At 45.5% G+C, this 13,037-nt stretch overlaps 1 protein-coding gene across 1 annotated transcript in view; it reads right to left on the minus strand.

The window, feature by feature from the left end:
• Positions 1-278: 278 nt before the first annotated feature.
• Positions 279-13,037, minus strand: part of vat1 (vesicle amine transport 1) — a 43,340-nt gene continuing 30,581 nt past the window's right edge. Inside the window, exon 6 of the mRNA XM_038778961.1 lies at positions 279-696. Within this exon, the coding sequence (XP_038634889.1) occupies positions 610-696 (87 nt within the window). The 3' untranslated portion in view covers positions 279-609. The remainder of the gene's footprint in view (positions 697-13,037) is intronic.

Here is a 13,037-nt window from a genome sequence, read left to right on the forward strand (position 1 = left end):
GAAACTTAGCCATCTCTTAGCGCTCTTGTGAATCAGTTAGTACTAACCCTTTAGGTTTTATAAATGGACAGATGGAATGGAGTTGTGGGTGGCAATGAATTATAGAATTGAGGATAGGGGATAAATGCTGCACAGACTTTACATGTTCAGCAGTTTCTGGAAACTGGGCATCTAGCATAGCTGTATGGTGACAGCCCCAGTTTCAAAGCATTTTACAAACACCAACCTATGCCTCTGACTAATGGAAACATCATGAATCTGTTTCATCCTCCTGGATATTTTTGTCTATAATATTTGGACAATTCACAGTAGTTCGGAATCATTGGAGAAAGGGTGCCAAGGCAGAACTACGGCATGTCAATTGGAGAGGTTTAAAAAGTTTGGAATTGAGCATTTTGGGGATAGAAAAGTGATAACTTGTATACAAAAGGCCCATTAATAGGATGGTATCTTTCAAGCAGCAAACAACCAAATAATCAGATTACAGGAGCAGTGAGCATTTATTTCCCTGCTTCAAGCTTACGTTAGTCATCTGTCCATCTACAGGTCATAAAAGGTTAGCACTTTAACTAATTTACAATGTTTTTCCCTGCTGCCGAGACAGCTGGACTATTCTTCAGTCTTCTTTACTTCAGGGACCAGAATGACTTTCCCAATATTTTTGCGCTCCTGCATTTGCTTCATAGCGTCTCCAATCTGCAAAAGGAAAATAAATTGATACCTTTGAGAACTGGTCGAGAATCCACATAGAAAAAACAACAAAAAAAGAGACAATATTAAAATTAGACAATCTAAAGTTGAGCAGGCACAGGGGCTATTTAAATATTTTAAAAATAAATTTAGAGTTCCCAATTATTGTATTTTTCCAATTAAGGGGCAATTTAGTGTGTCCAATTCACCTACCCTGCACATCTTTTTGGATTGTGGGAGTGATACCCACGCAGACACAGGTAGAATGTGCAAACTCCATACGGACAGTGACCCAGGGCCAGGATCGAACGCGGGTCCTCAGCGGTATGAGGCGGCAGTGCTAACCACTGCGCTGCCCTGGTCAATTTAAATATTTAGGAGGAATCTTCCAAAGAAAAATTTAAGACAAGGAACCAAATCTCAGTGCTGAACCTTTGGTCCCACCCTCTTTAAAGTCACACGATGCCAAGTGACCATTAAAGCATAGCAGGGCCAAATAAACTCAAACATCAGGATTGCTTGGCATTTGAAGAAAACATTTCAGTGGGGAGGGAATGATGTTGACCACTCTAGCCTCCCAGTTGAACGTAGTTTACTCAATAGGAACTTAAAAATAACCCTGTTCATGTTTGTTAAGCAAATAAGTCTGTCAGTGTAGTGATGCATTGGACAGACTTAAATCATGTGCAAAATCTTTCAAGTAAAATCTTTCAAGTTAACAGAAATGGTGCATCCTTAACTATTTTGTTGTTTTTTTTTAAAAAGGCAAGTTTGAAGAGGAAGCACATTTTTCCTCTCTTCACTTGCTCATGTTGAATTCGATTAAAGGGAACATTCTTAACAGCCCCAACTTCACACAACAGAGTAAATGCTTGAATACCTTGACCCAAAATCCATACATTGTAATTACTCATATCAATGTGTTAACACTGCCACCAATAAGTGTTATTTCCATTTGAACAAATACAAAACAAATACGCTACTTACTAGGTTAGTCATACTGCAGAAGCTCTCCATGTGCTAGGAGGCAATAACATTACCAAGTCTGAAAACGTTATGTCCACAGAGTAACTTGTGTTACTAGGGCCCACTCAAATGTTTCCTTTATTTCTTTTTTTAATAAATTTAGATTACCCAATTATTTTTTCCAATTAAGGGGCAATTTAGCGTGGCCAATCCACCTACTCTGCACATTTTTGGGTTGTGGGGGTGAAACCCACCCAGACACGGGGAGAATGTGCAAACTCCACACGGACAGTGACCCAGAGCCGGGATCGAACCTGGGACCTCAGCGCCGTGAGGCAGCTGTGCTAACCACTAGGCCACCGTGCTGCCCGTTTCCTTTATTTCAAGCGGTGGTCATGGAATCACCACATGATGGCACCCTACACAAAACAATGTCACTGAAATAAAGTCCAACTTTGCTGACAATACCCCAAGAAAACAGAATTTAGGAATGCAATGGTGGAGCACTGTTCCAATTTACAATTGGACCAGTCAAAGCAACTATTGCATCATTGTTTGGGCGAGGGGGGAGGGTGCAGTCAAATATTTAATATAGCAGTGATATAGATTACTGATTAAACACTATTTGCAAATTACTGTCAGAGACCAGTAGCCACAGTTGCATTGAGCACTGGAAGCAGCAAAGCACTCTGCACAGCCGAGTGCCACTACCTGGCTCTTAGTATTTTGAACCTCTGGCAAGTCAGGAAAAGGGAAGGGTCAGCTCCTCAATATCTGTATCTGTTTATGAAGTACTCCCAACAAAAACTACAGCACTTCACATAGCATCAAACCCAAGAGCAAAGGCATCCTCTATTTGCCAGAACGACACACAAATGAACAGCCTGGCTTGGTCATTGGGTAAACTTACAAGTATGTTCTGGCAATGGGAAAAGTTGACAGAACAGGGAAACATTTCCTACTGGCAATTATTGCCTTCAAGATACCAAAACTACAACTGGATTGTTTCCACCCCTGGAGTGGAAAATTGGAAAGGGATGGGAATAGGAAGAGTGTGACAGAGACCAAATGGATAAATAAATCATTCCACTTTCCCTAGGAGGGCGAGTGCAGACAATAATGATGAACACCCTGCCAAATTTCCTTTTTTTTGGGATCACTCCCGATCTTCATCCCCAAATCCTTCTGCACCAAGGTAGACAAACAAATCTTGGCTTTCATGTGGGTGGGCAAGAACCCCAGGGTCTGCAAAACCGTCATAGAGAGGGTGGTGCCCAGAGGCGGGGGGAGGGGGGGGGGGGGGGGCGGCAGCTAGCACTGCCAAACCTCCTGGACGGCAAATGCAAAAACAGCTGTGGAGTTGGCCCAGGGCTGAATGTGGTTACAGAGGAAGAAACCTCCTGTATTGGGATGGCCTTGCAGGCACTGGCCACTGCCCCCCCACCCCACCAAGTACTCAACAAGGCTGGTGGTGGTAGCCACACCACGAGCCTGGAACCAGCTCAGATACCACTTTAACCCCACAGATTCAGGTTGGCACAATGGTGCAGTGGTTAGCACTGCTGCCTCATGGCACCGAGAACCCAGGTTCAATCCTGGCCCCAGATCACTGTGGAGTTTGCACACATTCTACGTGTCAGCATGAGTTTCACCCCCACAACCCAAAGATGTGCAGAGTGGGTGGATTCACCGCACTAGATTGCCCCTTAATTGGAAAGAAAAATAATTGGGTTTTCTAAAACCCGGCCAAAATGGACACCATGTAGAAAACCAGTAGAAGGAAGAAATGTGTGGTAATGGTGAGAGACTATAGACAGCAGAGTGGCAACCCTGGGGAAACCAACCGAGAAACCCCAGCTCCAAAAAGCTGGAGGCTCCAGGATCTCGTCCAAAAAGGAGGACCATCATTCCCCCATGTACCCAGACACACCCTGCTGGACAGACCGCTGTCACAGGACAAATTGTGCTGACATATACAGTTAACTGTTGGAGGTGATGAGGGCCCCACTGGACAAAACAAGTGAGAGAAAGAACTAGGCATCGGGGGTGGGGGGGGGGAAATAGGACTCGAGAGGGCTCTTACACAGGGTGAGCTCCACCATGTCACGGGCATGGCTGGGTCAGACACAGCTGAAGGTGGTACACAGGGCACACACAAGGTTGTTCCCAGATGTAGAAGACTGGCAAGCAATATCAGGAGGGTCTGGCCAACCACTGGACCACTTTGAGGCTATGCCAGAGGTAGTGGGGTCTCGGGTGGAGCCGTGCACATTAGTGGTGGTCTTCATGGTGTCAGAACAGGGGGGGGGGGGGGGGGGGGGGGGGGCAGAGCCAATGCCCTGGCCTAATCCTGCTCAGATGGAGATTGGCAGCACTGCCCAAGGTCTCTGGCTGGCCAACCTGACAGAATTCCTCAGGCTACAGAAAATCTAATTTGCCATCAGGGGGTCAGATGAAGGGTTCCTCCCACAGGTGGAAGTAATTCACCATCTTCAAGGACCTGTTTGTGACCAGCAGCTGGGTGGGGAGGGGAAACCCACACTACTACAATAAACAAAACAAGTTGTTTGCTGCACAGGTGCTTACAAAGCTGTATTATGTGACATTGTCCTGTAACTTCTGTATTAGACTAGGTGCAGGTTGCATGACCACTTTCCAATCAACAGGATTTTTAAGAACTGGAGGGGAGCCCCCAGACTGCTTCATCAACTGACTGGATTCGGTTCTCCGCTTATTGATCTCAGTTCATCAATGTGAACACCTATAACCAGCAGAAGCAGTCAAGATGATAATCTGTAACATAGGGGTGACAGTGGCTTGCTCTGCTGTCTCAGCTACAGGGACCCAGGTTCCATTCCAGCCTTGGGTGACTGGAGTTTGCACGTTCTCCCAGTGTCAGCGTGGGTTTCCTCCAGGTGCTCCGGTTTCCTCCCACAGTCCAAAGATGTGCAGGTTAGGTGGATTGAACATGCTAAACTGCCCCTCAAGTGTCCAAAAGGTTAGGTGGGGTTACTGGTACAGTGTGGAGGTGTGGGCTTAAGTAGGGTGCCCTTTCCAAGTGCCCATGCAGACTCAATGGGCTCTTTCTGCACTAACTTCTATTCATACACAACACCGCCATCATTGATGCAGACAGCATCACCAAAGCACAAAGTCCACTTAGCAGCAGGGCATGCCCCAGCTGCTTCAAATCAAAACAAGGATTTGTGACGCTACTCAGCTCCCCATAGCCAAAATCTAGCCAAGATCTTCCAGGACCATAGCACAGGAATATGATGAGTAGCATCAAAGCTAGTGAAAATGCAGGTGTTCCTATGCTCACATCATGGACGGGATTCTCCCAGCCCCGCTCCAGGACGGAGGATCCCCGCAACCACGCGATTCTCGTCTGGAGCGGAGAATCGGCGCCAGTGCGTTTGGCGCCATGCTGGTCGCGGGCCGCTCTCTTCAGCTGGGCTGCCGATTCTCCGACCTGGATGGCCGCTCTAAAAAGGCAGAGCGCCATCCACACCTGGTCACAGCCAGCGGGAACTCTGCATTTTGGGGGTCAGGGGGCTCCGATGGGGCCTGGCCTGCGATCAGGGTCCACCGATCGGCAGGTCAGCCTCTCGCTCCCTGGGCCTATTTTCTTACGCGCCAGCCCCTGAACTCCTACACCATGTTGCGTCGAGGCCGGTGCGTTGAGGGAGGCCACCGCACATGTACAGGTTGACACCGGCACCACTGCCCATGTCCTCGTTAATGCCGGCGCAACTGCACATGCGCGGATCCCACGGCACACAGTTCGTGCCGGAATGAGGCGCTAGAGCGGCCCAGAATCGGTACTCCCAGCAACCCGTTCACGCCATCATGAATCGCGATGGCGTTTCCGACAGCTTGGACACTGCCACCGAATGAGAGAATCCAGCCCCACGGTAGGCTATTGCAGAAAATACAGAGGCATGGTATTCAGGGTGATTTAGCACTTTGGATCAGAAATTGGCTAGCTGATAGAAGACAAAGAGTGGTGGTTGATGGGAAATGCTCTGACTGGTGTCCAGTTACTAGTGGTGTGCCACAAGGATCTGTTTTGGGGCCGTTGCTGTTTGTCATTTTTATAAATGACCTGGAGGAGGGCATAGAAGGATGGGTGAGTAAATTTGCAGATAACACTAAAGTCGGTGGAGTTGTGGACAGTGCAGAAGGATGTTACAAGTTACAGAGGGACATAGATAAGCTGCAGAGCTGGGCTGACAGGTGGCAAATGGAGTTTAATGCAGAAAAGTGTGAGGTGATTCATTTTGGAAGGAATAACAGGAAGGCAGAGTACTGGGCTAATGGTAAGATTCTTGGTAGTGTGGACGAGCAGAGAGATCTCGGTGTCCATGTCCATAGATCCCTGAAAGTTGCCACCCAGGTTGAGAGGGTTGTTAAGAAGGCATATGGTGTGTTAGCTTTTATTGGTAGATGAATGGAGTTTCTGAGCCATGAGGTCTTGTTGCAGTTGTACAAATCTCTGGTGCGGCCGCATTTGGAGTATTGTGTGCAGTTCTGGTCGCCACATTATAGGAAGGATGTGGACGCATTGGAAAGGGTACAGAGGGGATTTACAAGAATGTTGCCTGGTATGGAGGGAAGATCATATGAGGAAAGGCTGAAGGACTTGAGGCTGTTTTCGTTAGAGAGAAGGTTAAGAGGTGACTTAATTGAGGCATACAAGATGATCAGAGGATTAGATAGGGTGGACATAGAGAGCCTTTTTCCTCGGATGGTGATGTCCAGCACGAGGGGACATAGCTTTACATTGAGGGGAGATAGATACAGGACAGATGTCAGAGGTAGGTTCTTTACTCAGAGAGTAGTAAGGGCATGGAATGCCCTGCCTGCAACAGTAGTGGACTCGCCAACACTAAACGCATTCAAATGGTCATTGGATAGGCATATGGACGATAAGGGAATAGTGTAGAGGGACTTTAGAAGGGTTTCACAGGACGGTGCAACATCGTGGGCCGAAGGGTCTGTACTGCGCTGTAATGTTCTATGCGTTTCCTTTCCTCCCCACCCCCAGGGAATTTTACAAAAATCCTCACCCATGGAGAGCTATCCTTCAATTGCATTTTCCCCCAACTTAGTCAAAGCAGCCATCCAAAAAAGTGTGATTGCAAAGGTGGAAAAATTCAAAACCATCTATATGGAAATGGGGAATGTCACCACCAGAATGACAACTGTCACAGATGACAAGTTAAACATTTGTGCTGAAGCAGGAATGTGCAGCTCTTCAACCCCTCAGTCAGCACCTCCACAGCTGTCAATTGCTCAGTTCTTATTTAACCTCAAGTAGTGTTGGATTTTACGCCCAGAACACTTTCCCATTTGTCACAGAAAAGCCAAGCCTCTGAAAATCAGAGCTCATCGGCAATAACACAAACACTATATCCTGAAGTGTTCTGCCACATGCTGACTGACCTGCCCCTCCACAAACCATTTGTGTTCAATAGGATAAGCACCCACTCTGGGCATGCTAGCCTTTGCACTTTTCTGGCAAGGACATAAAATGCAAGGGACATGATTTTGCAGTTTTAAAATTTCAGATTGTTCAAATATATTGCCATCCGTTTTCTCCAGCAGCTTCACTCCCACAAGCAAAGCTCATACATTACCATGCTCTGGTACCATAGTTTTGACTGGCATCTGTGGTAATCAGCACAGCAGAATCAGCTTTCCCAGCCTCACTTCAATTTGCTTCCCGCACACCCTACCCCCTTTACAATTCTTTATGAATTACTGTAGTTGCAGGCTACATGTTGCATCCTGAGCATTGTACATGACTCTCTCTCTCTCTCTCTCTCTCTCTCTCTCTCCCACCACCACCACTGTTCCTTCCTGTTGAACACTACCCAAAAAAAATTTGATTCAAGGGAAACATGGATCGAGTGAGGGGCATCATGTTATTGAAATCCAAAAGTGCACAAGTCTGGTTTCACTCCGTTAAGATCCAATTCAGGCAGCACAGTGGTTAGCCCTGCTGCCTCACACCACTGAGGACTTGGGTTTGATCCCGGCCCAGTATCCGTGTGGGGTTTGCACATACTGGGGGTAATTTTCCGAGCCCCTCGCTGGATGAATCTGAGCAACTGCGCCACAACACCGGCACGTGATTCTCCGAGGTGCGGAGAATCGGCACCATTTGGCGCGGGGCTGGGCCGCTGGAATCGGCGGGACCGCCAATTCTCCAGCCCGGATGGCCACTCCGACACGACAGAGTCCCGGTGACGCCGTTCACCCCTGGTCGCTGCCAGCGAGAATGCTGGGGGGGGGGGGGGGAAAGAGAGAGGAATGGCCTCCGATGGGGTCTGGCCTGCAATCAGGGCCCACCAACCGGCGGGCTGGCCTCTCCCTCCCGGGCCTACTTGGGCCCCTGAACACCAACCCCATGTTGGATCGGGGCCAGTGCGCGCAAGAAGTTCCCCGTCCATTTGGCGCTGCGCAAGGAGGCTGGAGCGGCGTAAACCACTCCAGTGCCGTGCTGGCCTCCTGTGGGGGCCAGAGTAGGTCTTGCCCGGGCCCTGTTCGCGCCGTCGTGAAACACAACAGCACGAACACAGGGCCTCCATATCGGAAAAACGCCCCCTCGGTGTCTGCAGGGGTCTCACACCCACAACCCAAAGATGTGCTGGGGTAGGTGGATTGGCCATGCCAAATTGCCCCTTAATTAGAAGAATTGGGTACTCTTATAAAAAAGGATTACCTGGAGTCACTATTTCTCTACTATGGTGGAATTCTTACCTGCCCCTCCCTCGCTGCCTGATCTAGCTTAAAAAAATTCACATGTAGAGAGTCAAATGGGAATAGTAGAGATTTGGCAGAAATCAGCATGAAGATAGCAGGGCTGTATCCTGTATATAGGAGAGTTATTATTGCACCACACAAGCAGAGAGATCTCTTCATGAGACCACATGAAGAACCAAAAACAATCCCAAAAATATCTTGCTGCCACTAACTGGTTGGAATCTATAGTCCGTCTCATATTATACACACCTGGGTGAACGGTGGCCTGGAGATGGATTTTGCTGGGATGGAGGGACTCGGAGCCTCCAAAGTCAGGGGTGTGGGTAAGTCAGGGGTGTGGGTCAGTGACATGGCAGGGTTTCTCAGGCTGGAGAAGATTAAATTTGCCTTAAGGAGTTAGCTCGGAGGTGGCAGCCATTCATCAACCTCTAAGGAAAACTGACAGGGGGGGGGGGGCATGGAAGTGGAGAATAAGGGAATGGAATCTAATATAAAGGGCGGGGGAAGTTGGGTATGTGACTGAGGGGTTTATGCGTGAGTCGGGCTGCTCTGCTATTTAGAATGTTGATACGTTACGTTAAAATGATACATGTCTCAATAAAATGTTTTCTAAAAAAAAAATCTGAACATTTCCTGCAGCTACACGGTGGCCAGGTGGGCAACATCCCATGGTGTCTGATGAATGTAACTTGTGGGGGTGTAATCATGTTGTAAAAGTGAGATTATTCTTTCAAGCCATGCTTGTGCTTACAAGGAGACATGATGCGTTTTTGTTATGATTTCTGAGGCGTAGATAATTCGAGACCGCGTTAACACCACATCCCTAATTGTGTAGGGAATCATTCCCAGAGCAAAATTAGCCTTTCCTCAGTTTTAGAAATTAAACAAAGTGATCGGGGTTCCTGTCTGGTACCGTAATATTGTCAAGCCCTTGAACGACCTCTGGATTTGTAGCAGTCAAAGAATCAGTTCATTGGACTTTGCCCAATCAATCAATCAATCAATCATACAGGAACTCCTGTGTAGGGAAATTTAGTTCCTGCTATTGAAATATGAAGACCTCAAAAATATTCAAACAGGCAATTTGTAAAGAATCAGCAACCAGTAAGTTTATGATCAGATTATGATCAGACTGGGGAATAAGTCATCAGCTGGTAGACCAAAGCAGCCATATAACTTTAACATCCTTTGATGAAATGTAAAGGGTCCCCAGAGTTAGCACTCAGCCCGATGCTCTGCATGAAAGCAGGTCAGGATCAAGATTAACATTAGAGCATTCGAGCACTCCAAGAAAGATGGCAAATAGGTGTTCAAGTGACCAATACCTCCAGACCTCAACCACTAGATCCATCAGTAACAACATTCCATTCAAATGAATTTCATGAATCCCTCACTGGCTAATATTTCTTTATTCTTCTTCGGCAATTAGGGTTCCAAGAAAGTGGCCCATGAAAGTCTGTTAAATCTATGACATGCTCCATTTGATAAGGATTCTAAATGCTTGACAACTACATTTAGCAGACTGAATTATGGCACAAACTTGATACCAATTTACATATTACACATCAATTTGACATTTAATATTGGCATCTCCTACCAAGTAGCTGAGTTGTTTGCCAATGACTACTTTGATTATCCATGCTGAAACATCTTTGAAGCAAGCCTACCCATTAGAAATTAAAACAGGATCATTGAGCAACATGTCTAAACACCTTTCCTCACTGCAAACAGGTCCCCCATCAAAACCTGCAATTGTTTATAACAAACAAAGTCAACAATCTGGTTTGTGTAAAGAAATCTCTGACAATAGCTCCCAAGCCACAGGGCATAACATTTGCAGACTCAAGATCTATTCTACTTTTTATCCCCCAGGACATCTACAAATCTAGTCTTAGCCTTCTCCCCTCCAAACCAATATTGTGCCATTACCCCAAGGTCTTTACTATGGAATCGCAGAAGAATTCCTGGGGGTCAGATGTACTTCACCAAAATCTTGAAAGAATTGGCTATTTTAGATGGTTTTACTTTTCCAAAATTCCAGGGCTGCAGAGTGGCACAGTAGTTAAATTGCTGCCTATGCCGCTGAGGACCTGGGTTTGATCCCAGCCCTGGGTCACTGCCTGGTGGAGTTTGCACATTCTCAGTGTCTGCGTGGGTTTCACCCCCACAACCCAAAAGGAGGTGCAGGTTAGGTGGATTGGCCGTGACAAATTGCTCCTGGAAAAAATAATTGGGTCATCAATTTAATTTTTTTTTTTTAAAGTTTGCCAAAATTCTAGATTCAGGGAACATTAGGTTGGAAGACAGCATATTCAATGAGGGAAGGAGACAGAAAGCAGGAACAACAGGCCAATTAGTCCAACATCAGTCACCGGGAAATGCTGGAAGCCATTATTAAAAAAAAGAGTGTATTTGGAAAAGATCAGGCAGAATCAAAATGGGTTTGTCAAGGGAAATATGAAGTTCTTTTCCTTCATATGCACTTTGGATAAAGGGGAACTGGGTGCCACAAAGATTGTGTAAATAAAAAGAAGAAAAAAAAAAAAGTGTGTGTAGGGGATAACATGGCATGGATTGAAGATTGGCTGACAAAAACAGGATGTGGCAAGTGGTGTACCCCACAAATCAGTGCAGGGGCCGCACTTTTCTTTCACAATTTATATTAATAACTGGGATGAAGTGTCTGAAGACATGGTGGTTAAATTTGCTGACAGATAGGCAAGCCTAGCAAATGGAGTAATGTGGGCAACTGTGAAAGTGTCCAGTTCACAGTGAAAAAGCTAAATCATCTAAATGGCGAGATTGCAGAGCAGAGATCTGACTGTCCCAAGTGCATGAATTACAAAATACTAGTATGTAGGTACAGAACGCAATTACAAAAGCCAATTAGACGTCACTCATTCAAGGCAGGAGAAAATCTTTCCTCAGGAGGGTCACAAATCTCTCAAAAGGCAGTGGATTCAGAATTTGAATATTTAAGGCAGGGCAAGAAAGATTATTGATAAGATGGGGTGAAATGATTCTGGTAGGCAGGAACGTGGGGTTGAGGTTACAATCCGATCAGTTCTGACCTTATTAAATGATGGAGTAGGTTTAAGGGGCTGAGTGATCGAGTGGCTTGCTCCTGATTCATATATTTGTATGTGGGTACATTTCAATTGGTGACAGAAGACCATACAACTGCGTCAGAGGATCTTTCCTACCATCATTCACTATTCTGGAAGGGAATTAAAAATTCTAACCTCTTCAGACTTCCAGAAGCGAAATCCATAAACCTGCCAAATGAGTTGCTGAAGTCCAATTACTTTCCTTTACAATTATAAATAATTAAGACTAAGTTTCAACATGTAAATCTCCTGTTTTGGAAGGCTTGTTAAATATCCCAAGGCATCTTCTCCAAAAGCCAAGAGAAAGGCCACTACAGGGCTTTAAGTAAAGACCCCAATTAGACCATTTGGCTTCACCCTGGATTTTATTGGTGCAGTTGGCAATATTTTAGGTCAGGATGATAAATAGAACAAGTGCTGTCAAAATTAAATATTGCACATTATTTACAGGTAAACATCTGCTGGATTGGAGTAGGGCTCATGAAAAGTGATCGGATGCACTAGGTTGTGAAATCAGTGTTACTGCAAACTCCCAGTAGGGATGAAATTAAATTTCCTATTAGGTCAATGTTATTTTAACAGTGACCTGGTGAAATAGCCAATAAACTTTTATGATTCAGGTAATTTCTCAGTTGCACAGTGCACTAGTCATATACCCAAGCCAACAAATCTACAGCATTCAGAGCACTAATAGAATGCAAAGCATCATCCTATAGTATAATAGGAAATGCTGCGGGTTTTGGCCAAGGGTGGTACAGATTTGGAGAGCCAAAGGGCCTGTTCCTGTGCTGTAATGTTCTTTGTTCTAAAGAAATATTCCCTTCACAACCTCAGGGCATTTTAGAGCTTTACACAGATTAATGACAAGTATTGTTTCAATGTTAATTAAAAGATAAACCAGCTACAAAAATTTGATCTTCACATTCACCTGACAGGGGAAGGCAACGCTTAATTTAATGCTTCAGCAGAAAGCTAGGGTGCGTACAAGGCCTGTACTGAAAGCAGACAAGTGATTTTTATGCTCAGACTATGTAGCCAGGTGCTGGAACTTTGGGCTTCCAATCACACTCCAATTCAGAGAGTTTACACCAGGAGTTCTCAACCTTTTTTAACCCATGGACCCCTTTTCCTCTTAATTTTTTTTGTGGACCCCCATAGCCATTCCACAGAAAAAAAAGCTTCTTATATGCGTGGTAAACTAATCCTAAAGTCCATCTACCTTACCGTGAGGGTTGGAAACGGATTAGCGGTATTTTTGTACGTTGCCAAACTTATTCTAATATGAAAAGTAATGAAAAAAACTTTTTACTGACTAAATTGAATTAAATTACTCTAAAAATAACCAATTCATATCAAATATACACAGTTTCTAGTGATTACTGTGTTAAATCATTCATTAAACTGGTCAAGGAGAAACGTGGCATAAGTGTTGCCACATTTCAGATCGCTCACGTCAGGTCAACCGTGGGTATTTAATAAACTGCTTCTGTCATTAAAGGTCCGGCT

The sequence above is a fragment of the Scyliorhinus canicula genome, chromosome 19 (genome assembly GCF_902713615.1).
Source record: "Scyliorhinus canicula chromosome 19, sScyCan1.1, whole genome shotgun sequence".
NCBI lineage: Eukaryota > Metazoa > Chordata > Chondrichthyes > Carcharhiniformes > Scyliorhinidae > Scyliorhinus > Scyliorhinus canicula.